The sequence below is a fragment of the Gallinula chloropus genome, assembly GCF_964237585.1.
Source record: "Gallinula chloropus genome assembly, chromosome: 20".
Classification (NCBI taxonomy): Eukaryota; Metazoa; Chordata; class Aves; order Gruiformes; family Rallidae; genus Gallinula; species Gallinula chloropus.
This window is the reverse complement of record NC_140105.1, coordinates 12,156,839-12,184,428: the sequence shown is the minus strand read 5'-3', so window position 1 is coordinate 12,184,428 and position 27,590 is coordinate 12,156,839. Positions and strand designations below refer to the sequence as shown.

At 43.0% G+C, this 27,590-nt stretch overlaps 1 protein-coding gene across 1 annotated transcript; it reads left to right on the top strand.

Moving 5' to 3' along the window:
- The first annotated feature begins 8,296 nt into the window (after positions 1-8,296).
- Positions 8,297-26,851, top strand: MMD (monocyte to macrophage differentiation associated). Its single transcript, XM_084273434.1, has 7 exons — positions 8,297-8,407; positions 14,921-15,002; positions 21,123-21,283; positions 22,008-22,082; positions 22,473-22,574; positions 23,360-23,429; positions 24,652-26,851. Exons 1-7 carry the CDS (start codon positions 8,379-8,381, stop codon positions 24,850-24,852), a joined length of 720 nt encoding a protein of 239 aa, XP_084129560.1. The 5' UTR covers positions 8,297-8,378; the 3' UTR covers positions 24,853-26,851.
- The last annotated feature ends 739 nt before the right edge of the window (positions 26,852-27,590 follow it).

Here is a 27,590-nt window from a genome sequence, read left to right as displayed (position 1 = left end):
GTTTGTTCTGCAGTCGTTCCATTTGCCAACTGAGCAGACAAATTTGTGCTGCCTCCATCTCTTGGAAGTCCCCTAACCTCTCCACAGCTTGGCTTGTCCACCAGTAACTAAACAGTACATACCAAGACTTGCCTGCCACCCAGAAGGGATGTTGTGAAACACAACTCCCTTTCAGCTTTGCAACATACCACAGCCAAGAGAAAGAGCCTTTGGAATTTTGTCCTTGAACACAACAGAAACACTGAGAAAAAGTCAACATATGAGGGGAATTGCACATCCAATGATCCCCCAGCTCTTCTTGGCCCTGCCAGCCCCTCCACTCGCTCTTTCCAAGGCTGACAAGTGTTATTTAGTTTGAGGGATACAATAGGGACAGTGTGCCCGATGTTTGTGGGGCTCTAATAAAGAACATGTGCATTTTATTGCTGAATTAAACTTGTAAACATTTGCAAGCAACAGAGAAAAATGGATTCATATTTTATTGCCTGTTTACAAAACCCAGACCACCTGAGATAATGCTGTGCACTGGAGTATAGATGTTTTCTCCCTTTCCAAATGTATTCAAGGAACCTAAAAAAAAGAATAAACCAAACAAGCTGTCAGCAAGAGGCTCTGTGAGAAAGCCCCACACACTGCTGGGAGGAAGGGCAAAGTGAGTTCACAGGCTGCCTGGCCTCAGAGCGGTCCCTGCCATGGAGACTGAGTCTCCAGCAGCCCATGTTTCACCCAGGCAAGGCAGTCAGGCACCTCTTCAATTTAACTGACTTGCATTCATCTTGATCTTTGTCTCCTATATTTGTGTTTTCCTAAACTATTAAGAAAACTAGGTACCACTTCAAGCTAAAATACAATCATAAAAGAATATATAATTGAAGCACACTTATCTTAAATATCTCAAAATGAGAGACTACCAGAGTTAAATTTCAACCATTCAACCACTGACAAGAAATCAATTTGTTTTCTTCTGCTAAATATGTTTAAAAACCCTACACTGTGCAAATGGGATGTGGAAATCATTTCCTCTCAGATGACAAACGATGGGCTGAATTCCACCCCCTCTGTTCACTTTAGGCTTGACCCAGAGCTGATAGGAAACAAAGAGAGTCTTGAATGGATTTTATGTCAGACCCATTAAGTAACAGCTTCTTTCACTTCATTGATTGCGATGTCAAAAATGAGGTATTAAGAGTGATTATGGGTGGCAGACGTTCACAAAGCAAAAACCCAATGGTGGGAAAAAAAAAGGAAGGTGAAAGTTTTTGCATTGTCAATGAAAATCTTGATTAAAGATGGTCTGCTTTGCCTGCAGAACTGGGTTTAAACATGGAGCTGGTTTGTTCTGGCCTCACTATAAGCGTGAATATTTTTTCATTTACTTTTGAAAAGGCAAAAATCTGTGGATATATAAAATATTGGAGCAAATTTGGTGAAATAATTTGTTCTGCGTGGGTAGTACGATGCTAAACAAGTCTTCAGAAGCCTCCACTTTTGGAGGCTTAGTGTGGATGCCAAAATCCAACATCTTCAAGAAGGCAATTCATGCACTTTTTTCCCTCAAGTGTGGGGTGCAGCTGGTGGCAGTACTTTTCTTTGCAGGCCACAAGAAGGAGACCACATCAGTGCAACTGGAAAATAGGGTGGGAGGCTCTGTCTCCTGGGATCTACTGACACTGTAAGTTGATACTGTTATAATATAGCAATTATTTATTCTCTGTTGTAGACTTCTTAAAGGCAGGCTACAACACTGAATCTCATCATTCCAGTATCCCTTTGGTTTAACAAACTCAACCATAACCAGCAGGTTCAAATCCCTGACGATCTTTTCTATGGTGCAATTATGAAAGCCAACCTGCCCCCCCTGCCCCCCAACTTTTGATATTACTAAACAAGTCCTGAAGAATTCTGGTACCTTTATGACTAAAGCTTCCCAAAGACGATGCTACACAATCAATATCTGAGACCAGGGTATTTCTGTATTTTTTGAAGCAAAAGTTCTCTGCAGTCATTTCCAGACTTGATTCATCTGATGACTCAGAATTTGTGCAGCTGGTCCAAGGCCGGTATGGAGACTGAGAAGTGCTGCTTTTCTCTCCTCATTCTCTAAAGACACGATCTTTTCTCCCTTACACAAAGGACCTCCTGCCCTTCTTCGTCTGCGGAGAAGGTTGAACGTGTAACATGCAGCAAGGAAGAATTTGCTTTTTCACCCCAACAGAAAGTTCCCTTTGTAACAAATACATCCTTGTGACCCTACAAGAACATGTCATGGATTGAAATACTTCTGAGGTACATCATGAATCCAGATGAACCCAAATTTGCTAATCATAAGAAGGAAAAAATATCAGTGTTTTTGCAATGGCCTCAACAACTCATGTATCAAAGATGTACTTGTAGGACCAAGTGTGCCATGGAATCTTAGCAACTTTCAGAAAAAGACCTTGTCCTGTGTTCCTTTGATTGAAAAGATAGATTAATCTTGAATTTGATATTCTTTGGTTGCCTCAAAATACATTTTGAAATCTATGTAATTTTGTTTACCGCTGACTATACAATACATGGCAGGACTATTATTGGATACACAGACCAAATGACTGCAAAATAATGTTTCTCCATTATTTTCCTGAAGATGCAGTTAAACTTCATCAGTCACATAGATAATCCAATTGTAATTTCATGTCTGTCTCTTGTTCAGGAGCATTGACATGAGTCCCTAAATGAGCAAACAGCCAACATATATTCTCTCTGCAGTTTGTTAAAGTTTTCTAAGCAATCAGAGCTTACATTTTCTAGGATATATTTAGATTTTATGTTCATTTAAAAAATTCCAAACTCACACCAAATTTGAAAAAGTTCATAATTCAGCCATCGGTTCCAAAGGCATTCAATGGCTCCATTCATGGGTGGTTTAAATAGTCAATTTTAAAACATCACTCTCTTCTGAGAGTTTATAGCTACACTCCTCATGTCCCATTAACTGCTCTCATATTAAAGATTCCTATCGACTTGAAGTACATCCATATCATTCCCCAAGGAAACTGTTTGTTGTCCCCTCAAAATCTTGTGGGTTTGTAGCCATGAAAAACATGCTTTTCTCAGAGATACTGACAGAAGAGAAACCTTCAGCAGAATCTGAAATTTCATTATCTCACCTAATCTAATCTAATACAAGGCACATCCCTCTACAATGACTTGTTTTACTTGCAGTAAGTCTTCTCTATCGTATTACTAGGTGACGCTGTAATCCCATTGCAGGTTCAATGCTGGCAGCCAGAGCGCTGGGACATCAGGTCAGTGTTGATGTTTCAACATTTCCACTGCAAGTGGCTGTGTGTGCCAAGGAGCCAGCCCTTCTTAGATACCTGTGTCACCCTGGAAAAATTGTCCAGGCCAGAACTAATTCCATTAGTGTTTGGAAAGCTATTTATAAGCCTGCCTTCAGTGGGATGACCTTATTAATTAGATTGGGGGAAGGCTGAGGGAGGGAGAGGAGCTCATTTCACCAGACCATTGACAGGTATTTCAGTAAAAAATGCTTCTCCTTTATGCTCAAAAAAAAAAAAAGACTGTTAGATAAGGTGAAATCTGGGTCAGTTTGCAACAAGGAAAAAAAATAAGAATAGCTTCACCATGCTGCCTGCAGGACCCTCATCCCGTTCAGACTCAGAGCATCACTTTTTAGAGGGTAGTTCTGCTGCCACAGGTCCTTGGACATGCTAAGTCCAAACCTTTCTCTGAAAGGCTCTGGGTTGATTTGCACACTTGATCCATTCTGCAGAGATGTGTTTGAGGACATGCTAGGAGGCAGCACAACCTTGGGCTTTCCCCAGTGCCCCAGAACATCCCAGAGCTCGCGCTGAAGTGGAGCAACACTGTTTTACCTTGGGCAAACCTGAGACTTGCTGCTGCCCTGGTCTGATTATTGCCAGTCTGATTTTGTATTAGAAACCTGAAGAAGAAATAGAATTTCTTTTAAAGGCTGCATGGGTAAGTTATGTTTTACAAGTCAGTAAGATCTTTCTTAGAATGCATTTGGACGATAACCACTCACACGTCAGGAACAGGCACTCAGTTACAACCACACTTCAGAATGCATTCTCTAAATCTCAGGAAGGGAAAGAGCTTTACCTCAAGCTTCTAAATCAAACCTTAGAGAAACCACCACCTTCCTCCATTACCCCCTAAAGAGGAAGGCTAGATCCTCAGCTTCTGTTTAGCAGAAGGATTTTTATTTTTTTTTTATTAGATTTTTTTTCCCACCCTTATTTACCAGAACTGCTTGATTTATACACCCATGTAGACTGGGAGTGGAGAGGAGTTTCACCTGTCAAACTTGTTTCCTGTGCCTCATTAAGGGCTCTGTGCTGCTCAGCCTGTCTCCTTGCTGCATTAAATTGGCCAAGAGCTTCCTGAGCCCTAGCATGCTGCTCTGCTGCCTCCAAAGTCAGCCCATCACCACTAGCAACTCCAAAAAGTAAGTACCAGTGAACATTAGTCAGTGATGTCTTGTCACCAATATGTCTGTTTTGGCAACCACAGAGCTGCTTATGTATGTTTGCTTCCCTGTTACCTGTTACCAAATCAGGAGGCAAGACACTGTGAGAACTTGTGTGTGCCAAACAGCTAGAATAAACTCAGCTTTTGTGTGAGATATTAAGTTTTATTAATATAACCTCCTGATAGAATTTCAGTCACCACTGACATTATGTGTCACTTAAAATTTTATCTTGGGGAGGGGGGAAGGCAGCTTTCAGCAGGTTCTGCCTATTTGTTGGATAGATCTCTGCAGCCCAAGCCAACTTTGCAGTTGAGAATTGCCATTGCTGTAGTGACAGACCCTGCTTTCATCTCCCTATTGCATAATCCTATAAAAGCATTTGATGTCTGAATCGGAAATGACGTCTGTCTGTCCATTTAATGTTCATAAATAGTCCAGGAGGACAAACTCCTCCATCCCTAAACAAGTAGATAGTGCCCATGAAGGACCAGCAGGAGATTCTGCACAGGTAAAATGTGACCTAGAAATAAGGAGGGCAAACCACATAGCTCATGTACTCATCGACCTGGCTACTGAGGCCATCAAGAATTGGGATTAGCAAGAGATTTGCTATGCAAACACCTATGAGCTGTCAAGTGGGTGTCTGGTAGGTATTAAACTGGGATTGCCTAGTTCAGTTTGGACAATCCATTTTACAAACACCTCACGGCCCAGATCAGAACTAAATTCTCTTTTACCAATTTAAGAGTAATAGGATAAATTTCTTATTAACAAGTCCTTGGCTGCTCATTCTCCATACGTTTGCTCCCTCCTCCAAAGGCACTGCATTGATAGTGCCCCACAGCAGGGCAGCATTCACTAAGGAAAGTTCTTCCCTCTTCTTGGACCTCTGACTCATTGTTTAAAATACATTTCTGGCTGAGCCCACTATGATATAATTCTAGTCTTGAGAGCACTCTTTAATCAGATGGACAGCGGGTATTTGAAGGAGGATTTCTCTTTTCTTTCATACTTTGTAAATAAGATTAATGAAACTAATACAGTGTTTGCTGCCTTAGGTTTGTATGCTTAATGCCAATTTTTAGGATTTAGATGTAATAGTTACCTGGCCCATAATAAGGGGGTTCTTTTGTTGTGCTTTTATTTATTTATTTTTACAGGCATTCTGATTCATTAGATCATAAAAAGCAATTACTGAGATGAGTTCAACAAGAGTCACTGGTGCTAAAAACCTGTTGCTGGTCAGGACCGCTGTAACAGTATCTGTGCAGAGTGATTTGATGGTTGCCTTAAGAGACACAAACATTCAGTTCAGAATCTTCCAGTCTGACCACTGCTGTCACAACGGTTGGTGGTGGTCTTAGCCTGGTTTCTCTCAGTCAGGCTTCATGGTTTGAATGTTACTGTTTTCATTCAAAACAAGTTTGAAACAGTGGGTTTATTGGGGTTTTTTCAAACTGTATCTTGAATCTGTAAATCTGTGATGCTCCAGCAACAGGAAGCTACCCCAAATGTTTTTAAAATGTTAAAAAAACATGTTTACAGGAGTTAATTAAAAAAAAATAAGTTAAAGATGTCACAGTCTGAGAGCACAGAACAAAGGTGGAAAAAACACACTCTGAAAACCGCGAGGGGAAAAACTTTGTGACACCTTTGCTGGCAGAGTCTGTAACGTGTGAAAGGCAGCCCGGAAGGAAATGGCAGTGAGTTGCTTGGGGAGAGGCAGAAGAGTTGAAGAAGAGCAGAGGGAGTGAGAGCACATAGAGACAAAACTCAATGTGGGCACCTTTTCAGGTCTCAACAGATTTACTCTATGGGAGCCAGTCCAGCTCTTGACCAGATGCACAAAGAAACCAGCCTTCCAGTCACACTGTCTGTCGTGTCACATGTTCCTCAACATCTTTACAGCCTGAAAGTGAATTGTTGGGGCAGTCACAGAGGGATGCAGGGATGGGTGAAGGAAGGGAACTGCGCCACAGGTTCTACCTCAAAATAAAGCCACACCATTAGGATACTACCAAAGCTCCACATGTTCGAATGCAGCTGTGTGTGCTGTCCTCAAACTTTGCTCCTTGTGGATTCACAGATAACACAAGCAATACGGAACTTTATTGGCACTGACAGTTAAATCAGATGACAGATTGTACTCACTTATTAACAGTGATACCTCACTGAGATTAATGGAAGTATTTCTTAAGGAACTGGCTTGGCTCTGCATTTCAGGAGCATTCCTTTCCAGCAACAAGCTCTACCCTCCTCTTTGAGCAAAGCTGACAGTCTGCAGCAGTCTTCTGGCCCAGCCATCCTTGCAGCAAGCCCACATTGGAGACCACAGCCTGCAATTTGTACCTTAGTCCATCCTGAAACTGGAAAATCCAAGGGGCGAGCAAGTTGTGCTGCGGCAGCTTACAAAGTTGTTACCACCAAAGCATTTGTTCACTCTGGCATGGAGGAACACTTAGTAAGAGGGACTGAGAGCCGTGTGAAGTCAGAATTAGCCTGTTGGCCAAGTCACTGCCCACGCTTCCTGCTGGTGCCTGTGGTGCAGGTGGTTACCTGGCAGAGATGGCTCCTTCGGCTCGGAGGGGACTTACAAACCAAGGCAGCAGCAGCTGGCAGATGCCATCCGTCTCTGTCCTACCGTAAAAGATGTTGATGCTGGACACAGTTTACATGTCTAACCTGGTGTTTTGCTTTGATGTGTCTATATTAATTGCTTTTATTGAGGGCTGGAACTGTTCAAGATCCCACTGTAAACAAGATCGTAAATTAGACAACAGAAGCTGGAATTGACCTAAATATTCTCCTAATTCATGCCATGATTTGTACTATACAAGGCAACGCTACGTTCATCTTACACAAACATGCTCCACAATCTCTTCGCTCACATAAAACAAAGGAGAAGTTTGGTTTGAGGAGGTAAGATTATGGTTTACAGCTGGGGTAACAAGATAGCTAACCAGGCTATGGCAAGCAGCCTAGCCACTGCAACCTTGATTTACAGCAGAGTAAACTATTGCACGTGTGGCTTTCTGCCACAGCAGAGCCACACGTTGCTGGAGAAGAGCTTTGCCAGGCCGGGCGGGTTCTGTGTGCTGGGGCAGGCTGGGGGCTGTGGCGCTGCACAGAGCTCAGCCTACGCTGGATCCCTCGCCGAGGGGCTCTGTCAGCTTGCAGAGGTCACACAAGGCATCGCCAAGCCAGCGGCTATCTGCTCATCTGGGTGAACGTGTGGAGACGAAATTTCACCGCCATCTCCCATCGCTCCGTGACGTTAGATCGCTGCCACCCCCCGGGGGGATGAAGCGCAGGGCCCCGGCCCTCGGGCTGCCCCCGGCCCCCGCTGCTGCTGCTGCTGTTTCCTCGTCTGGGGCCACCCTCGGCGCGGCCCCGCGGCCAGGCCGCGGCTCCCTGTGCCCACCCGGAGCTTCTGCTCCGAGCCCCCGTCTCCGGGGAGAGAGGTGGCAGCCGCGGCAGGCCGGGCCTCCGGCAGCAGCCATCACCTCCCTCGGCCGAGGGAGGGGGCTGCCGTTGCCATGCCACCTCACCTCCTCGCCGGCATCCGCCCCGCGCCCTCCCGCCATTGCCGCGCAGGGGGCGGGCCGCGGCGGGCCCAGCTACTGTGGGCGGGCAGGGGCGGAGGGAAGCGCGGGCCGGGCGGGCTGGAAGGAGCCGGGACGCCGGTTAAAGCGGCCGCCCGCCCGCAGCCTCCCACCCGGCTCCCGCCTCTTGCCGACGGACGGCGTCGGCCGTCGCTGCGCGCCGAGGAGGCTCGCACGCCAATGAGGGCCCGGACTCCGGCCCTCGCCGCCTCAGGAGCCGCCCGCAGCCTCCCGTCCCGACCCCCCGCCCGTCGCCCTGCCGGGGCGGGCGGCCCGGACCCATGCGGCGGCTCCAGGAGAGGTTCAGGAGGTGAGGCCGCCCCCTCCCCCGGTGGGGATTCCCCCCGCTTCCTTCGCGGCGCGACACCCCCCCCCCCCCGGGTTGGGTCGTCCCCCGGCGGGACCGCGCAACGCTGCTCCCCGCGGCTGCCCACAGGGCCGGGACCCCCCGGCCGCTTCTGCGCCTGCCTCACGGCAGGGTGGGCGCGCTGCGGCTGGGGACCCGGGGCGGCCGCGGCGGGCCCTGGGGTAGCGTGAGGGCTGCGGGGCTGGAGTGGGGGTACCCGCGCTCCTCTCGTTCCCCCGCCCGATGTCGCCTGTCCTGGCGCGGCCCCGCTGCCGAGGGACCGGCCGCCACCCACGGGGCTGAGGCCCGCAGCATCGCCGGTAGCGAGCGGGATGAGCGGAGCTGTCCCGCCGGGCGTGAGGAGGGGGGTGCGGGGGGGGGGGGGGGGGGGGGGCTCTGCGTGTCTTTTGTGTTGTTTCGTCGCGTGGGTTGTTTTTTTTCCTCCTTCTCCCCTTCTTTAAATGGGTGAAGGTTCACGCATCCGGCCGTGTGTCACAGCCGCGGCCCCGCTGCCTGCCCCGGCCGCGGCTCCTGCGGAGCCCGACCTGTGGCTCCCGAGCCGGGCAGCTTGCTGCCCGCCGCAGGGCCGGGTAGAGGGACGGCACCCCCACCGCCTCCTCGGGCACTGGGGCTCTTCCCTGAGGCGTCTCGGGGCGGATCGAAGATGTGTTCAGCGGTTGGCTGGGTAACTCGGCGGTCGAGGTTCTCCTGTGTACATATGCGGGCTCTGGGTACCCAATTGCTCAAAGTCCAGACGCGAGGCCAGTAACTGTTCAGCGGCAGGCGATCTCCTAGGTAAGACGAGCTTCTGCAATGGTTTCCCTCAGCAGGTACGCTGCTGTAGGGCTGCCCGGCTCGCTTTTCACCAGCCTGCTCAAGATACCGAAGCTGAAGGGAAATAACGTTGGAAGACAGAAACACGAGCGTGGTCAGGACTGGGTTCTGTAGTACCCCACACCTAGACTGTTAGGCTAGCAGGTACCCTGCCCCTGAGCCCAGAGGTGCTGCAGCACTTGGTTTGACTTTTTTTTCCTCTCTTCACTTGAAATTTTGCCCTTTGTGCTTGACTAAAGGTTGAGGAGTCTTTTGTGAGGTCAGTGGGATGCACAGGCATCGTTTTCTATGATCTAATCTGCCTGTGATACCACAGTTGTTAATGGATTCCCGGGCTATGGCATTTTATCTGTAGTATCATGCTGTAAGGACACAAACCTTTGCACAGCGTGTGGTCTGCTTCAGTACCCATCTGAATTATTCCTGTGACTCAGTTGTTCAGTGATACTAGAGGTTATGTTGAGTTGCAAACCACAACTAGGTATTTTCTAATCCAGGAAGGAAGATACCTTATCTAGGGGAACGTGGCTCTAATTTTTAACTGAATAGACTGAGTTTGTAAAGAGGAAATACCTGCCAATTTGTTCAAAGAAAGCAAGCTTTTTAAAAACCTACTTGTTCCTTTCAACATCTTATTTAACTGGTCATGATGAAAATGTAGTGCTGATCTATTTTGACCTCCTTATGATTTATTTTTCCCTACCAAATACAAAGAGCCTAGGTAACGTAAAAATTGCTTCAGTGTCTAAGTATGTAACCTCATTTAATGTATGCTGCTGCTGGTTTTGTGGAGTTATCCCCACCCTGTTGCAGTATCTCATATGCTGGTATTTGTGGCAGGGGGGTTGGAGCTCTATGATCCTTGGGGTCCCTTCCAACCCAGACCATTCTATGATTCTATGATTAGGTCTAAATGGCCTCTCCTGCTGTTGGAAAGCACAAGGAATAAAAGATACAAAAAAGGGTAACGTGCTTTTAAGCTGGTAAAAGGAAGTATGAGGCCTTTTGAGCTGAATAAAGGAAACTTACTTCCTGAAAAGGCTAAAAAAAAAATTCAGATCTTTGAGCAACCGCTATTATCAGTGCTTGGTGTTTTTACTGATGCCTTACTTCATGCTTCAAAGAACAATTTGACAGATGGGAATTGGAAAGGTGCTCTGCAGTTTGGGTAGAAGCTTGCTGTGATACCAGGTAAATGCCATGCAGATATGTGCAGTAGATTTGGGCTTTTGTAATTTATTTTTCTAAGCTGGTTTGCATGCAGAGACAAAGCATTGCGAATTTTTCCTCCTTCCTCTCTCAAATACTGTCACCTCTTAATTCTGGAACCACTGTGAAACATACAGCATTTATTCCTTGAGTATGAACAGGAGCTTGAGACCATGGGTCTCACAAAGGATGGCTTAGTCCATGTGTTTAGCATTTTAAATATTTAAATATTCGAAGTGTTTCAAGATCAAGGTTCTAGGAAGGTGAGGAGAGGGGTATGGGCTTCTCTTTTGTCTTTCTTAATGCCCCTTTTCCACTTACAGGGAATGTGCTCATCAGGGAAGGTGGTTTGTGTGCTGTGAAATCATGAAGCTTGGACTTCCTTGGCCTCAAGTTGTTCTTGAGCCTTCAGAATACATTTAGAGGGTGAAAATAAACTCATAACCCAGTTCAGTGCAGAAGCATTCTGTTCTCATGGCTGGCTGCAAGTAGGCTGATAATTTAAGAAAGTTCAAATTCTGATATTGGAGGAGCTAATATTTTATATTGGAGATCTTAGGTTGTTAGTATCTTAAATAGTGAAGTATTTGTGTGTGTGAGAGAGAATTTCTATGCATCTGCTGATGAAATTATTCCAGTTTCACAACAGCTCCTATTAAATAATATATTAGAGATTATCTAGAGAATTAAAAGGCTTCACTTAAAGATGTTTCCTGTAAATTGTGGTCTAGTTCAGTGAGACCTTATCAGACTGTCCTGCATTTGATAAGAACCTTAATGGTTGTGTTAGAGAGCTGTTATTTAGGACTAAACAGTATCTGAATGCTGTGTATCCAGTCTCCACTTTTAGGAAGGTGAGATTATATTCTTCACAATTGTCTTTTTTCAGAAGAGGCAAACCTGACTTGTAGCTGGGAGGAAAAACAATGTCCCTCTGTTGCAGTATTCATGTGGCAGAAAACAAAAGACATCCGTTGGTGGTGGTGTGGGACTTCTTTATTTATTTTTCTTTAAGAAAGAACGGAGCAGTTTTTGCCTCCGGACTGTGAATAAGTCTCCATCCAGATTCCTCTGCCTTCATATTGCAGAGGCATACCTCTGTGTGACTGCAGGAGTGTACAAACAGCATGTGTCAAAACAATTTTCCCTGCCTTTGCCAATTACTCTAGGTGCTGGCAGAGCAGCTCTTTTCAAACCCCAGGTCTGTTTTCAAGGCATTAGCTGGGAGCAGGAAATGAAGCAAACTCAAGAAGCATTGGCTGGAATTACTGCCCTGTTCAAATGCTTTTTAAATTGTCCTTCCTCTCAAGTTGTTCCTGGTAATGTCTATAAGTAGCCTTATAAAAAGGCATAGGGAAATGGCTGAACCTTTGCTTTACTGAAGGTGTCTGAGAGTGATGACCTGAGTAAAGATGCTCCAGCATTAGGTGCAGGGGTCTTGCAGCCTGTTGCAGTTGATAACCTGTGGAAAGGAAAGGTGCAGGAGTGTCAAATGTACAGTGAAGGTAGTTTCTGGGGTGGTGTGAGATGTTTTCCTTGAAGGCAGAGGTAAAGCCTAACTCCTCCTGTCCTGCCAGAATGCCCCAGCAGAGGTATTGGCACAGACATGAAGGTGGAAGGATAGGTGAGGCATCACTAATGGTGATGTCCAGTAGAAAACTGAGTAGCCCAGTAAAGCTTTCTCTTCAAAAGGCTGACCATTTTTGTTGTTGTTTTAAAACAAATAATCAGCATTGAAGTGCTTATAAAAAAAATAAAAAATGTTTGAACTGTCTTGCAAGTGAAGTTTTCTGGAACCCAATGCTCCCCTGTTTTGCCAGCCTATGGTTACCACACAGATGAACAAATATTTGCATCCTTCCTGTGCTGGCACAAACAAGGGGGAAAACCCCAAGCCTTTGTGTAGATAACAGGGAAGGGATAGCTTTGTGGATGTCTTTGTGTTGTTTCACTGCTAATAACACTGTATTTATTAGGACTTCTTATTCTCACTAATTTAATAAATGGACTTTTCGGAAATTTTTGTTAATAAATCTGCCTAAAATCTAACATTAGCCCAGGCTCTGTTGTGACTGCTTTAGAAAGGCCCAGTATCTTTCCTGCTAAATAAATATAAATGGGAAGAGAAAGAAAAAAATCATCTAATGGATAATAGAAGGTCCCATTAGCAGGCTGCTTTCAAGTATTTATAGCTTTTTAGATGGTGATAATACCTTCTCTAGAAAATTGGAACAACAAAAGTGATAAAGCTAATACTGAGCATAAGCTTATCCCTTTGATTACTTTAGTTGTTGGGTTTCTTTATTCTGTGCTGTGTGAGACTCCCAAGGTACCACTGTGGCCTTTGGGGAGATGTAATAATACTCCAGACGTAATCGGTGAAAGGTTTCTTGTGACTTTGAGTCTAATCCTGGTCACTCAGCTGAGCCAACAGATGCTTTTATTTTTAAATGCTGTCCTAACTTGGAAGCAGAACTGAGTAAACCCAGTGTTCCCTCTTCACAGGATGCAGAGATGGTCTGAAGCAGCTGTTGAAGAGCTGTGCGTGCTGGGCAACAAAATAGTTTTCCAAATGCTCTGTGAGCTGGTGTATCTGACAACAATGTCATCATCCTCTTGGAGATGGGAGCACTGACAAAGGGATTGCCATTTTTTAACAATATATTAACTGGTGTGGAATTATTCATGTGCTAATAACTTTTTATACTGTGGGAATGAAATTCATGTTTTTCTCATCCTTCTGTATTAGTAACAGTAGAAACCTTTTTGAAATTGCTACAGTTTTGGAGAAACATGGTGGAACTGAGCAGTTCTATCAATGCTGTTAAAATTTGATACATCCATTTAGGAAAAAAAATTGTTTTACTGGCTGATTTAGTAAGTCATTTGTAAAGAAAGTGGTTTATATCCCAGAAATCTGTAACTGCTTACTCAGGCTATAAGATTCTAGTTGGATTTTTTTGAGTTTTTTTGCTATTTTTCCCTAGTTTGAGATTTGCCACTATTTTATGGATGTCATAAAAACAGGACTGGTTTTGACTAAAACCAGGAAGCAGATGCAGGAGGACCAAAGTTTTTCTAACAAGCTCTTTATGTAAATGCAGCTCACAAAGCTGCTCTCAGTCCTGAACGTACAGGCATGTTCTGTATTTGTTGTGAAACTGTTCCTGGCTTGTTGGATACCTGACTAATTGTCAATGCATAGTTTTATAATAGTCTGGAGTGAACTGGAACGTGTTGGTGAAAGAGAATCACTCCATAGCAGACTGTGCTGGGATCACATCCATGCTAAGGTAGTTGGAGTAGTCCATAACTTTGGGTGTGTATCAATGTGTGCTGTCTTCTTGAGGTTTTTATCACACAATTTAAACCAGGTCACTTCACAGAAACAACTCGAGTGGGGTTTTTTAGAACAGTTAAATGCAACATTTGTTTTGGCAGGTTCTTTGAAAACTTTCTCCAGTTTCATCATAGTTGGTTTGATTGGCATAGGCTGTGTGCGTTAGGTACTGGTGGAGAATTCATAGAGAAAACGAATGTCTGTGCTAAGCCTCTTGAAGGTTTTCCTCTTCAGAGTTAACCATTAGGGTCTCCTTTCACCCTAGTGTAGCTTGGGTCTCAGGTACAGAAAGAAGATAGCATTAGCTCCAAAGGAAAACCCAAGCCATCTAATGCTCCGAGCACAAATACTGCTTGCTATAGGAATTGGAAAGTCAGGGTTCAAGTTGGTTTGCTCCAAGGTGTAAGAGAATCATAGAATCATAGAATGGTCTGGGTTGGAAGGGACCCCAAGGATCACAGAGCTCCAACCCCCCTGCCACAGGCAGGGCCACCAACATCCAGCCTGGAGCTACACAAGGCTGCCCAGGGCCCCATCCAACCTGGCCTTGAACACCTCCAGGGACGGGGAATCTACTACTTCTCTGGGCAGCCTGTTCCAGCCCCTCACCACACTTTCTGTAAAAAAACTTTCCCCTAATATCTAATCTAAACCTTCCCTCCTTTAGCTTTAGTCCATTCCCCCTTGTCCTGCCATTATCTGCTCTTTTAAAAAGTTGAATCCCCTCCTGCTTATAAAATCCCCTCCTGCTTATAAAGAGAACTGGAATATTGCTGTAACTCTTGGCAGCTATGATGAAGCCTGCATTTCAGGAGTCTGTATTGTGTAATTTAAATAGGAAATAGTTCATTCTTTATCCAGCCAAGCTTTTGGTGAAGTAAGAATTTGATTTTTGTATGCAAAGTCCTGTATAAAGATAACCACCCACTGTGAGAGGCACTCACAGAAATTTATTAATCTATGTTTCTGTTAAGAGAATGTACAATTTACTTTTAACATGTCTCTGCCTAAAATACCTAGGAGGTATTACTTCATGAGACTCCAAAGAGATGGTTTATTAACTTTCCTAAAAATGCTTCTTAATTACTCAACAGGTTCATGAACCACCCAGCTCCAGCAAACAGCCGCTACAAACCCACTTGCTATGAACATGCTGCTAACTGTTACACACATGCAGTAAGTACACTTCCTTTATTATAGCTTTTTTTTTAAACCAGAGATTTTGGGGGTTTTTTTCCTGTTTGGATGGCTAAATACTTCCCTTTGCCTGTGTGTATTCACCTTTACAACCCCTCTGGTTTTGTTATATAAGCTCCAGCTATTACAGTCCAGAAAATGTAACATGAATTAGATGGCTGGTAGACACTAATGCCTCTTCTCAGTCTCTCAGAGCTCCAGATCCTTCACAAGATTCCTTTTCACCAAAGTGACATGTCTTCAGATGGTTTTCCTCTATTCTGGTGAAAGGATGACTGTGGTGAAGTAAATGCAGGTCTAACTAGTATAGACCTATAAGGCAGATTTCCTAACACTGTGTTCTCATGCTATTGTGTGATTTATCCATGTCAGAAGTAGAAGGCTTCGTAGGACTATCACCTGGGTATCAGCTAGAAGAGCTAGAATGGCTTAGTTCTGATACTTAATAACTCTGAATTCATTCTTTGAGAAATCTATTAATTTCCAAGAGGCACTAATAGTGCTGACAGCCCTTGTCAAGACATCCTACTCTGTCCTTGTTTTTGTAATCCAAGGGCCCATGCAAGATTTGACTATACCATATAGACACCATTAGGAAACCAGTCTCTTTTTCTTTAGTAGTTGGGAAGTTTAATTTGTTGTCTGGCACTTTGAAAAGGACTTAAATGTGTGTGTTTGTTTTTAAGATAGCATTTGCCCTTTTATAAAAGCTGCTTATGCTTCTCAATCCACTGTTTAACTCCAAATATCTGAAGTATGTTTGACTTTGCCCTCAGTCTCTTATCTCCAGCATGTCTGACAGAGCTACAGATAGGAATGCTCAAGCTAATGCATGGGACTGTTCAGTTCTAGAAAGAGCTGTTCTTAAAGATCCTTTGCATATAGTTTATAACTAATGAACATATAGCTCTGTGTTGCTGGTAAAGAAAGAATCACCTTGGTTTACATACAGAAAAGCTAACTGAAGCTTATGTTTTTAAGCCAAGGGTCTCAACATACAGCATTGCGTCAATATATGCCTATTTAGCTAGAGAATGAAGCAACATTCTGTTAGTTAGCACAAATATGTAGTTTATCTCATAATCCTTGGACAAATCCTGTTTACTCTGGCCAAAAAGTTAGATTTCAAAATATCTGGCAGAAGTTGCTGTACTCCTTAGCAATTCTAGCCTTCATCTAGTTGAAAAACAGGCATGTCTTATTCTTGCCTGTTATCAGGAGGTTACAGCCAAGATGTCATCAGTATTTTCTGGTATGCTGCTGTTTCTGGTGAAGCTAATTACTTTTTGAACAGTCAGGCTATATGCTGAAACCTACCATGAGCTGCTAGCAGCCTGGGGATATGTGATGTTAACTTATCTTTTAGAAGAGAATAAAATGTAGTATAATAGTGGGATTCTTAGGCCTTAAATAAAATTGTGTGCAATAAATAACCTTTAATCAAAATGTAAAGTTTTGAAATAGGAATCTAATCTGGCAAAGCACACTGTGTTACACAGAAGCAGCTGTGGGGATGCTTGCTTCTCCTCTGTGTTTGCTAAGTGTTAGAAGGTCAAGTGGTTGGGTCTTTGCTGGTATATTACAGTATGAGTTTCCAATTAGACATTGATGTAACTTTTATAAAACAGATTTTGGCAATGTTTCCTCTTTTTTTTTTCCTTTTTTCCCAAAGCTTTATTCATAATTCAGAAAGTACTTACCTTGTATTTTATGACTGTGGCTGTACTCCTCACTGTGTATCCTTTCTGGTTTCTTCCTTAAAAATACACAACAGGCAGATCAGGCAGCTGCTTGAAAAAAAGGGGGGGCACACAAAGCCCCATGCATAGGTTTTTGGTACAGTACTTAAAAGCTGACTGTATAGTAAGGTATCTTCTACCTTCTAACTAGTAAGGCTATTTAAAATGTCTTGATATTTTTAGCTTTAAATCAAACACTGATTTGTCTTTAGACACTAGGAGACAGGAAGGGCAGCTATGCAGTTGAGTACAGAGACAAAAAAAGCTCTGTGTTTAGAAGAACAGGATGGAAACAGTGTATGAGAGAAGCAGGAATTGCAAGAATTTAAGTTGTAAGGTAAGCTAAATCTAAGGGGGGAATGGCTCTTTCATTGTGAAACTTTCTAGCATACATAAGGTATCAGACAATATATATATACACTCTGTTGTATTAGAATGTCAGAATTTAGACATGACTTGCTTTATACTGCTCTAAAAGTTTCTTAAACTCTCTTTGGAGGAGGAACTACTCTTCAAGTAAGTTACAGTCTGAGTTTGTGCATGCATGGGAAGAAGTAGTACAAATATTAAAAAAACATTACCAGGCTGTTTGAGCATGGAAGAAGGGGTCATCATTCTACCTGATACCAGCAGATTCTCTGCTCTGTCTATTGCACAACCCAAGTTGGCAGTAGGCTTCCCACTCCATGATGCTTGTCTCCTTATTTGAGAAGATTGATGATGTTGTACTTGGCTCTAGGGCAGGTGGCTTGAGGTTGACACAGTCCTTCATGGTTCCCTCCAAGTGTCATACATGGATTTGTGAGATTTCTTGATCTTTCCCACGTTCTCCTTCCCAGAGAGGAAGTGTAGGGGGTATTATTGTGGCTGACTACATAGCCTTGTGTGCAGAAAGAAAGTAACTCAATATGATGTGAATGTTCTACAGAAAAGCAACATTTTAAACAGATTTTAAAAAGTCTTTACAGGAGAAATGCAGATAAAATACAGTGTATCAGTATCCTGTGCACCCCCAGATAGGTGAAGGATCCTTTGCTGTAAGTTAGTAACCAGAGGGTTTAATTTCCATGAAATATGTCTGATGTTTTCTGTTACTGTTTCAGCATCCTGCTCTGCCTAAAGGCTTTTTGCAGTGGCTCCTGTTTGTGTCATTAGGGGTTGTTAGTTAGTTTCCCAAAATACATCATGTGGGAGTTGTGCCAAATCCACCTCTTAAAGTTTCCCACCTGTAGCTGTAAATAAATATGTTTTGGTCCTTAATGTTCTGTATTGTAAAGGGGTTTGTAATGTCACAGTCTCATTTTGTTCTAGCATTGCTCTAGAAAACTTAGTGAAACTGTTGCCTGCTCTCTTGTTCTGTAGATCTCTCTACCAGCCCCATTTCTGATTTAGCAAGTAATAATGAAGGTGCTAAAATTAGTAAACTGGAGCATCACAGTTTTGGTTTATAGTACATTAAGTTGGTGGGTTTGACAATATCATTTGGAAGAGTTTCACTTCGTGTGCAGCTTTTTGTGACTTGTAGTGACTAGCTTTGCTGCTCTGAATGTTGGCAACTTAAGATGCTATGTCATTGCTGTAAAATGATATGGCACAATCACAATTGTTCTGTTAGTTCTGATTCTCTGGCTGCTTTTTTAGTAAACCCCCCCTACTTTCAAAGGAATGATTGACCACTTCTCTATTCTGAAGATTAAAATGCAGTTCTTGCACCAGAGATCCTTTTCCAAATGAGCATGAGAAAATCTTCTTTGTTCTGTTAACTAAAGTGCTAGATTTCTTTTTTGAGATGGATGTTAGGTATAATGAAGTAATTTGTGTGATGGTACCTGGTATGGCATTAGTACCTGGAGAAGCCTTATCCAGTTGGCTGGAACAGCAGGGTAGCATTTCTGTATTTTGTCTTTAATCTAGCTTTTTTGGTCAGAAAATGAATAATAAAACATTTCTTGTTTAGTCTAGCTTGCTCCCATGGAGCACATTGGGCACAGAGGGAGAGTGTTTCCAAATAGAATACTTAGAAAAAGCAATAAATCCTTCTCATGGTAGTGTAGTGCTGTTCCCTGGGAGTCGAATCATCCTTCAGAGCCAGGACAAGGCAGGAAAGAGATGAATTCAGGTCTTCATCCACCTACTCAGTTGTAGTTGTATTCTTCAATCTGAAGATGTGAGGAAATAGGTGATAAGAGAATTCCTTATTTGTTTTAACCCTGTAACTTTATACACAATCATTAATAGAAAAAATTATTGGCAACAAACTCTGTAGGCTCATTTGGGTATTACACATCATAGCTTAACAGGATCTGTTTGCTTACTCAGACTAGTAAAAAGCTGGCATAACTGTGTAAGAAAAGCAAGTTGTTCTGTGTAATAGTGGAATCTGGTTTCCAATGAGGCCTTCTGTCCTGTAAAACTGTTTTAATCAGAGCTCCAGGCAGAATCCTTGAGCAGCTCGTGCCTGGTCTCCTGGTAGGGAATTAGCAGGGATTTGCTGTTTTACCCAGTTACTGGTGCTCGTGACACCTGCAGGTACATAATCCCTCTGAAACCTTTTAGTTCTCTGTCAAGTTTAGTCAAAACTGACATTTGCACCAGAAAATGGGAAGGAAACTGATAAATGTGGATCCAGCATGATTGCACAGTTTAGAGAAACACAGCTAAAAAAACCCTATTTCTGGAGCTTAGCATTTTCCTGCCTCCTGCAAAACCCAAATGAAACTGTCACATCTAATCAGTCTCAAGGGCTTCAGTAACACTTTAATCCATATGTCATCTGTGGAAAACAGGAGAGATTCATCTCCTGAGGAGTGAAATGCTTTAACCTTTCTTGAATTTGGGGGCTCTCCAGGATATGTGTGTGGCAGTTTGTGTTTGTGATAAATGAGAAGCCAGATGCACAGACTATTTTTGGCCTTAAAGTGCATGAGGTCAACTTCCATAGTCCTGTTTCAAAACTCAGACCAGAGGTGAAAGCAGTTTCTCCATTCTGTGGGTATGGGAATGCCCTTGTCTTCATTTCTGTGGCTCTACAGCCATTGGTTTAAAAGTAGTAAATTTTGCAAAGAGGAAGAAATAGTAGTGAAGCTACAGTTCATGAACTTCAAAAGCCAGTAGTAAAAGCCAGTTGTTTGTTTCGGTGTTTTCACTCTCTGGATTACCTGGCTGCTTTCCAAATTGACTCAGTATTCTCTGTATCTCCTGCACTGTTGCTGTGATCACAGCCTCAGTTTCTTCTAGGCTCTGAGTAGGTAAAGGATGAGGACAGTGCAGAACCTGCACTCAAAGCTCTCAAACCTGTAATGCAAAGCAGAGTTGCCACATTTGTTTAAACATTACTTGTTCCTAGCCTTATTGTTTAGCATGCAAAACTTGACTTAAACTGCAAAGAATTTCTCTTATGAAGCTTATTTACAATTCAAGTGAACTAATTAACATCTTAAGACATACCAGAGGGGCTGGAAGGGGACTTATGTGGAGGTTTTAACTTAGAATCCCAACCAAGATACATCTTCATAGTGAAAGGAGACAGGTAGAGATGTCTGAGGCAGCAGGTTATTTTCTTTTCTTTAAATACATGTTGGACATGCTTTTTCTTTTTGGTACTTTGGGTTTTTTCTGCATTAGACAAAGGTGTGTGACGTAATTTATTCTGGAAAGGAGGAGAGTTTTAAATGTATATGTAGCCTGCAGCCCACTTCCTAGATACTTATGTGAGCATGTGGTGATGTTCTAACAGTGGTTGCTTAGGAAGATAGGAATTAAAGCTGCTTGAGAGGAGGGTGGTGAGGAAAGCACTTGGATACAGTGCATTAAAAGAACATCATCTTTGTGCATTAAGAATCTGTGCATAAAAGAAGTCTGAAGCTACTTTATGATATCTAAAGCCTAGGTTCTGCAAAACCTTTGTTTAATTCTCTTCTACTTAACTGCATATTTCTAAATTTCTTAACTTAAAATTTAAGTTTCTTTTGGTCTGCCCTGTGCTGCCTCTCTGTGCACAAGTGGTGGTTCAGACCCAGGCCTAAGGTCAAAACCTCTTTTAAAACAGAAAACAGAGGTGAAAATAAAAACCACTACTCAGACTGAGCAAATGCTTTGGTTTGCCTGATTTTGTCATGGCTAAAGCTAGTAACCTAGCCTAGCACCATGTGAGGAGACCTGACACAGGTATAACCCAGGTGTCTGAGATATTGTTGAGGTCTTGGAGCTTGTGTGTTGGCAGATAAACAGCTGCAAAGCTCGCCCCAGCTAGGCTGGGCACACGGGTGTACTGCTGTGTTATCTCCCTGCCGTTGCTGTCCTGTGGGTGATGCTGTGTTGGCTGCCATAAAGACTTAACAAAGGCCTTTTGTTTTCTTAGTTCCTCATTGTTCCTGCGATTGTGGGCAGTGCCCTTCTCCACCGGCTCTCGGATGATCGCTGGGAGAGGATAACGGCCTGGATGTATGGCGTGGGGCTGTGTGCACTCTTCATTGTCTCCACAGTCTTTCATATTGTTTCTTGGAAGAAGAGTCATCTAAGGTATGGCTGTAGCTCTTGTGTAGGGTGATGTGTTTTCCTGTTCTGTGTGGTGCTTCTTGGGTGGTCAACAGAATGGTTTTACAGAAGGCTGGAGTGGTGCCTTGTACTGCATCATGAGAAAATCACCTTTGATTCTGATGGAAGAAATAGCAAGCCAAGCTGATATCCAAACAAACACACAGTGTCTGCTGCCTCTCTGCAAGTAAAATAGGTGTTTCTCCAGGCTCCTTAATCCAGAAGTTCCATTGGAAAAACATAATCTAAGGGCATGATGGTTATAATCCATAATCCACCCATTGCAGAAATGAGAACCCTATCTGGACTATGGTATGCAGAGCACAGCTAACTATCAGAAAGCCTTCTTGGAAGCAAGCCAATAGCAAAACTAAGGTGTGGGGCTTTATTTGGGGTTTGTTGTTGGGTTTTTTTGGTCCTGTCCTCACTCCTGTGTAGGTCTGGACCATAAATTGGATGTAACCAGTAGTCACTGAATAGTAATTGTTTATGGATTAGGCAGAACTGATGTGACAGCTTTCTGCCTCCTTGCCAGAGAGCAGGATGTGTGATGGAGTGGAGATGGGGAGAGGAATGGAAGGATGCTCAACTCCTACATGTCCTGAATGACCTCCTGAAATTGAAATCATCTGGATAGTTTTAAGAGGTTATGGAGCTGATGGTAATTTCCCCAAAGTAATTCTGAAGTGTGTTCTCTCTTTTTTACTAGGACAATGGAGCATTGCTTTCACATGTGTGACAGAATGATGATCTATGTCTTCATTGCAGCTTCATATGCACCATGGTAAGAAATCTGAAGCACAGCTTCAGAATTCAATCTTTTTCCAGTATAAACAGTTTATCATTGCAGCTTCACAAAATCTAAAGGGATCTTCTTAGATTCAATAGACCACATCCTGCATTGCACAATGTAACATGATGTAATCTCCTGGGATTTGCTGAACAGAAAGTCATACTAGAAAACAGCAGAAGGGAACTTACTTATATTCCACATACCCCATAAACACCCCTCTCATCACCACAAACACACCTTTGGTCTCCCTGTGTAGAACATCCACATGTCTTCTCCCCCATCATGGCTAAGTGACAGCTCTGACTAATTTTGTCAAGCCCCACTACTCATGTCACTGAGGCCTGTTCATTCATCTGTCTCTGGAAATCTTTGTGCCTCCAGGTTAAATCTACGGGAACTTGGACCTCTGGCGTCTCACATGCGTTGGTTTATCTGGCTGATGGCTGCTGGGGGAACTGTTTATGTATTTCTCTACCATGAAAAGTAAGAATTTTTATTTGCATTTAACTTTAAAATGAAATTAAAAAATGGGGGCTTTCTTGTGTTTGGAGTGTCCAGCCTTTCACATGCTGAAGTAAGAGCTTTGAAACAGTGAAAATAAGTGATGAGCACGATGCAGACTTACATCTTATCAGAAAATAGTTGTATTCACCCTGTCATAAATGTGTCTTTAGGTGATACTCTTACCTGCTCTTAAAGGGGTGGGAGGAAAGTATCCAGTTTTACCATTCTCTTAAGTTTTGCTACAAGGGAGTAAGGTAAGAAAACAGTTAAGTGATCCTTATGCCCCTAACTTATGTGCATTTTGTGTAGATTATACTGCAACATTCTGTTGTTTTTATATATATATCTGTACACTGATGGTTACTGACTCCTGCTGCTTTCTTGATTTTGTTAGAGGTGCAAGTCCTTGGGTTTCAGATTCGAATTCTTGAGCCTGCTTTCCTTCCTTATCCTCAGGAAGCAGGACCCAACTGGTTTTCTTTTCAGAGATGAGCAGTAGTGTCAGTGCTTTATTCTCACTAGTACTTAAAGCAAATGACTGCATTTGGCAGTATTTAGAGAAGGTGTTGCCTGCAATGTAGCATGTAGAGAGAAATCCTAGCTTTCTCTTTCTTATAAAACATGAGTTGCATATAAGCACGGGAGCTTTTTGAATAGTTTAATGGACCCATGCTAACATTATGTTTGAAATATTTCCTTTACTGTTGAAGGAATGTTCATTCTCTTGCACACCTCCTCAAATGGCTCAAATTGTTCCTTTTTAGGTATAAGATCGTTGAACTCTTTTTCTATTTAGCGATGGGATTTTCTCCGGCTCTGGTGGTGACATCCATGGTAAGGAATGTGACCCTTAGCATTGCAAACACACCAGCTTTCCTTTTATAACCAGCTGAAGTTCCAGTGCTGCACTCCTTCTTCTGAAAATATGTTAATTTTAGGCTGCCATAATTGTAAATCCTCTCTGTAGAAGAACCAAATACAGTCAGTTGTATCTTGGGCTTAGTTTACATTCAATGAAATGTAACCTGGTTTCGTTGAGTCTGGAACACTGGGTCTAGATAGAGAGCTTCCATCCCAAACTTCACCTGGGAAGACCCTCATTTCTGAAAGGACATGGGACCTAAAAAATTCAACCAGTTCCATTTTAGTAAAAATTTTAAAGATGTGCAGTACCTTTAGCCTGTCAAGGAGTGTTTTCAAATTTTACTCTTCATGAAATTCCTTAATGCTCACCACTAAAACTGGGAAAGAAGCTTTGTCTTTAGGAGAATGGAGTGGACTTCTGATAACATGTTGTCCTTTTTCTTGGTGTGGGTAAGAATTCTCTGGAAAATCTAACCTAATTGGTGCTGTGGTCTGAACCAAGATGTGGGGAGAGTAAATCGACCCTTTCAAAATTACCCTTTTCTTGCCTCTTTGAAAACGACTTAGAGGCAACAAAGTTAGACTTTGTCTCTTACTAGAGGCTTCTTTTTATCAGTGAAGGAGGGGGCAGTAGAGAAGTGGTTGCAGTGCATGGGTTTGGTAGGGTTTATACTTGGATCTGTCAGCACTTGGGATGTAGATTTATTTTTTTAAAAAAAAAAGGTTTCTTGGTGAATATGTAAAGAATCTTACTCCATCCTGTCCACCTCAAATGTTTTACTATTACCTACAGTAAAACTCTAACAGTATAGACTGTATATAGTATACTACAGCAAAACCTTGCTGGATGCTTTATCCAACTAGTAGGAGTTGCACTAAACTCTGTGCTTACACACAGTAACGTGGTTTCCTTTTCTGAATGTCTTGTCTGTTCTGCTAATGAGTATGAAGCAAAACCCCACCTCATCTGAATTCTTGAGTTACCCAGCTATTAGCTCTACAGTAAGATAGAGCTATTGAGACACAGAACTAACAACTACACTTCACAAAGCACAATATCAATATACTGGTTTTCTCCCTTGTCCGCCTGACACATCCAAGATGTTCTGAGTTGACAACCAGCTTGCTTGGTGCATAAAATACCCTTGTGATGCTTACACTCCACCACTCATCTTTCCTTGTTAATTGACAGAGCAACACTGAAGGACTTCAGGAGGTCGCCTGGGGAGGTTTGATATATTGTCTGGGCGTGGTGTTCTTCAAGAGCGATGGAGTCATTCCGTTTGCCCATGCCATCTGGCACGTGTTTGTGGCCACAGCAGCTGCTGTTCATTACTATGCCATTTGGAAGTACCTTTACAGAAGTCCTGCAGACATAATTCGTCACTTATGAGATACAGATATTTTAAAAGAGAAATCATCTGCACTTGGCCTCTGTAACAGTATTATTTTGACTTCAGGAATTCGGGGAGATTGGAAAGTTGCACAGAAAAGCTGCACTGACTTTGGTAGTTCTCTGAACACAATTACTGTGAACTGATGCTGTGTGTGTCCTGCAGTTGCCCCTCACATGGCAAGTGCTGTAAATGCCCACGGTACTGTACTGCAGTACCAAGAGTCCATTCCATGTTAGTAGAACTGGCTACCTGATGTTTACAAATAAATTTTGTATTCTAGTGTAATGTTACGATTTTTAACTACATGAATTTTTCTAAATTAGTGATTCAAATGGTGAAGTCAGTGCAATAGTGAAAATGTAACTCTCCTAATTTGACTTGGTTACTCTCACCTTGCCACTAGTCATTTATTAAACGTGAATCCCAGACAAATAATCCACTTTTACCACTCGTTATCTTGGTATAATGTGACTTTTATAGAAACTTACTATGGTTTTTTGTAAACTTTAAAAGTACATTTATTGAACTGAAAACACACAACTGTCATCTATGCAGTTCCTCATGTTGCAAACTCTTGCAAGAAATGGTTACATTCCACATACTGTACTGACAAGCAGACTTGTACCTCTTCTACAGCTTGTATTACAAGTGTAATTGTAATAACCACTTTTACAAACTAAAACCTAAATGTGATTCTGCTGAGTTTTAACAGGATAGCATTCTGCTCATCTACAGTACCACTTAGCACCTGAATTTTGCTTCATCTGAGTGGAAATTAAGTGCTTTAAAAGAAATAGTTGACACGAGCTTCTCCTGGCGCTTCCCAGCTGTGCTCCGTGCCGCCTGGCCGGGCAGCGGAGGGATGACAGCTGATTTACCACAGGTCAGCAGTACTGAGGAGGGTGGGCAGCTGCTCTCCCCCTACCCAAACCAGTCAGTCATTTCTCCAGAACTTGTAGACTTACACCGGTGCTGTAATATTAAGGCTGGTATTTTCAAAGGGATAGAAACTGACCAGCAGAACCAGTTCCCACCAACTTTTGCCGGGGTTGTTCTGCTGGGAAATCCTGGTCAAAGCAGCAAGTACAGGGCAGTTGCTGACCAGCTGGAACTCATGGGTATGGGTTCTTCAGCAAGTCCTTGAAGAACTCACTTGGCATTCTGGGACTTAGTGCTGGGTCAGAGTGATCTTCAGCTGCATCGCTGGCTTTATGTGCAGAAACCCACCTGTGGCAGCAGGACCTGGCTGTAGAACATGTGCATTAAATGACCAGATGTAGGAAAGTCCCTGTAATACTGGTTGCCCGACACTTGTATGCTGTCCCACTGTATAATGAATGTCTTATATTAAGATTGACTTTATCCTTTTTCTAATTTACTCACTTTTTCATGTCAGTATTGAAAAACAAAACCAAAACGTGTTGCCTTTTTCAGATTTTGTTCTGGATATTGCCTGTCTGCAAACAACAAGTAGCAAGATAGGGGAGTTTAATACTGCACCAGAGGGTTGCAGGTGGGATTTACAAGAGGGACAAGCTTTAAATCCAGGGCATTGGAGGGGAATTGCTGTGCGGTGTCAGCAGGCGGTGGGAGAAACGGCACCACTGCAGCAGACTAGTGAACCGCCCCGGCAGGCACACGAGGAGCAGCCGGGCGGGTGATGAATTCCCAGTACGAGAGTCGCACATCTGGATGCCTCAGTTTTTTTTTAACATTATGTCTATTTTAATATTTTCCACTTTTTTGTGAGTTCATGTGTTTTGTTTAAACGCAGTACTGTTAAAACCACTAAAATACAGGTAGTTTTCTGTAGTGAGAAGTGAAGGTATTGCTGGGCTGTGTGTTGTGGTTGAGGTCTCCATGGTGTTGCTTTCGGGACTGTTTGAAATGGTTTTTAAAAAAATTCCAATTCGCCAAAAAGATTTTGAATGACTGTATTCTAGTCAATATGGTAATGAATGTACTAGACTAACAATAAACATTTTGTGCAATTTGGAGACTTCTACTTGTGGTAGTGGGTTTTTGGGTGGTGGTTGTTCCCCCCCCCCGCCCCTTTCTCCAACTCTTAGGCAGGGAAGGGACTGACACTGTTGATGCTCTGGACACAAGAGATCTGGTGTTGAACCTCATGACCCTCGTGTTTGCTCAGTCGACTCTAATGAAAACAGTAGGAAAGATTTCACTCCACATCATTCAGTTGCTGGGGAAGACAGTGTGTGTGTGTCTGTGTGTCTGTGTGTCTGTGTGTCTGTGTGTCTGTGTGTGTGTGTCTTGGTCAGTGCTGGGAACTTGCTGCTTTCCCCTTTGCTGTTCCAGAGCAGGGTTTCCATACCAGGTTTTGTCTCAGTTACATAACACAGAGGTTTGCTCCTGTCCCTGTAGGAGTGTCAGTGCCTGAAATACAGACAAGCTGGACTGAAAATGTGTTTCTGTCTGGGAAACGAGTATGTTGATCAGCCTTTGAGCAAGAAATCGGGAAAGACAGGCAGAAGATCTGCGTGGATGAGCAGGGAGCTAATGAGTAAACTCAAAGGGAAGCAGAAGGTTTATGAACTGTGGAAAAAGGGTCTGAGCAGCTGGGAAGAGTATAGGAATGTTGTTAGGGCTAGGAAGGCTAAAGCCCACTTGGAAATGAAGCTGGCAAGGGACATAAAGGATAATAAAAAGGGGTTTTTTAGATACATGAATAGTAAGAGGATGACCAGGGATAATGTGGGTCCCTTGCTGAATGAGG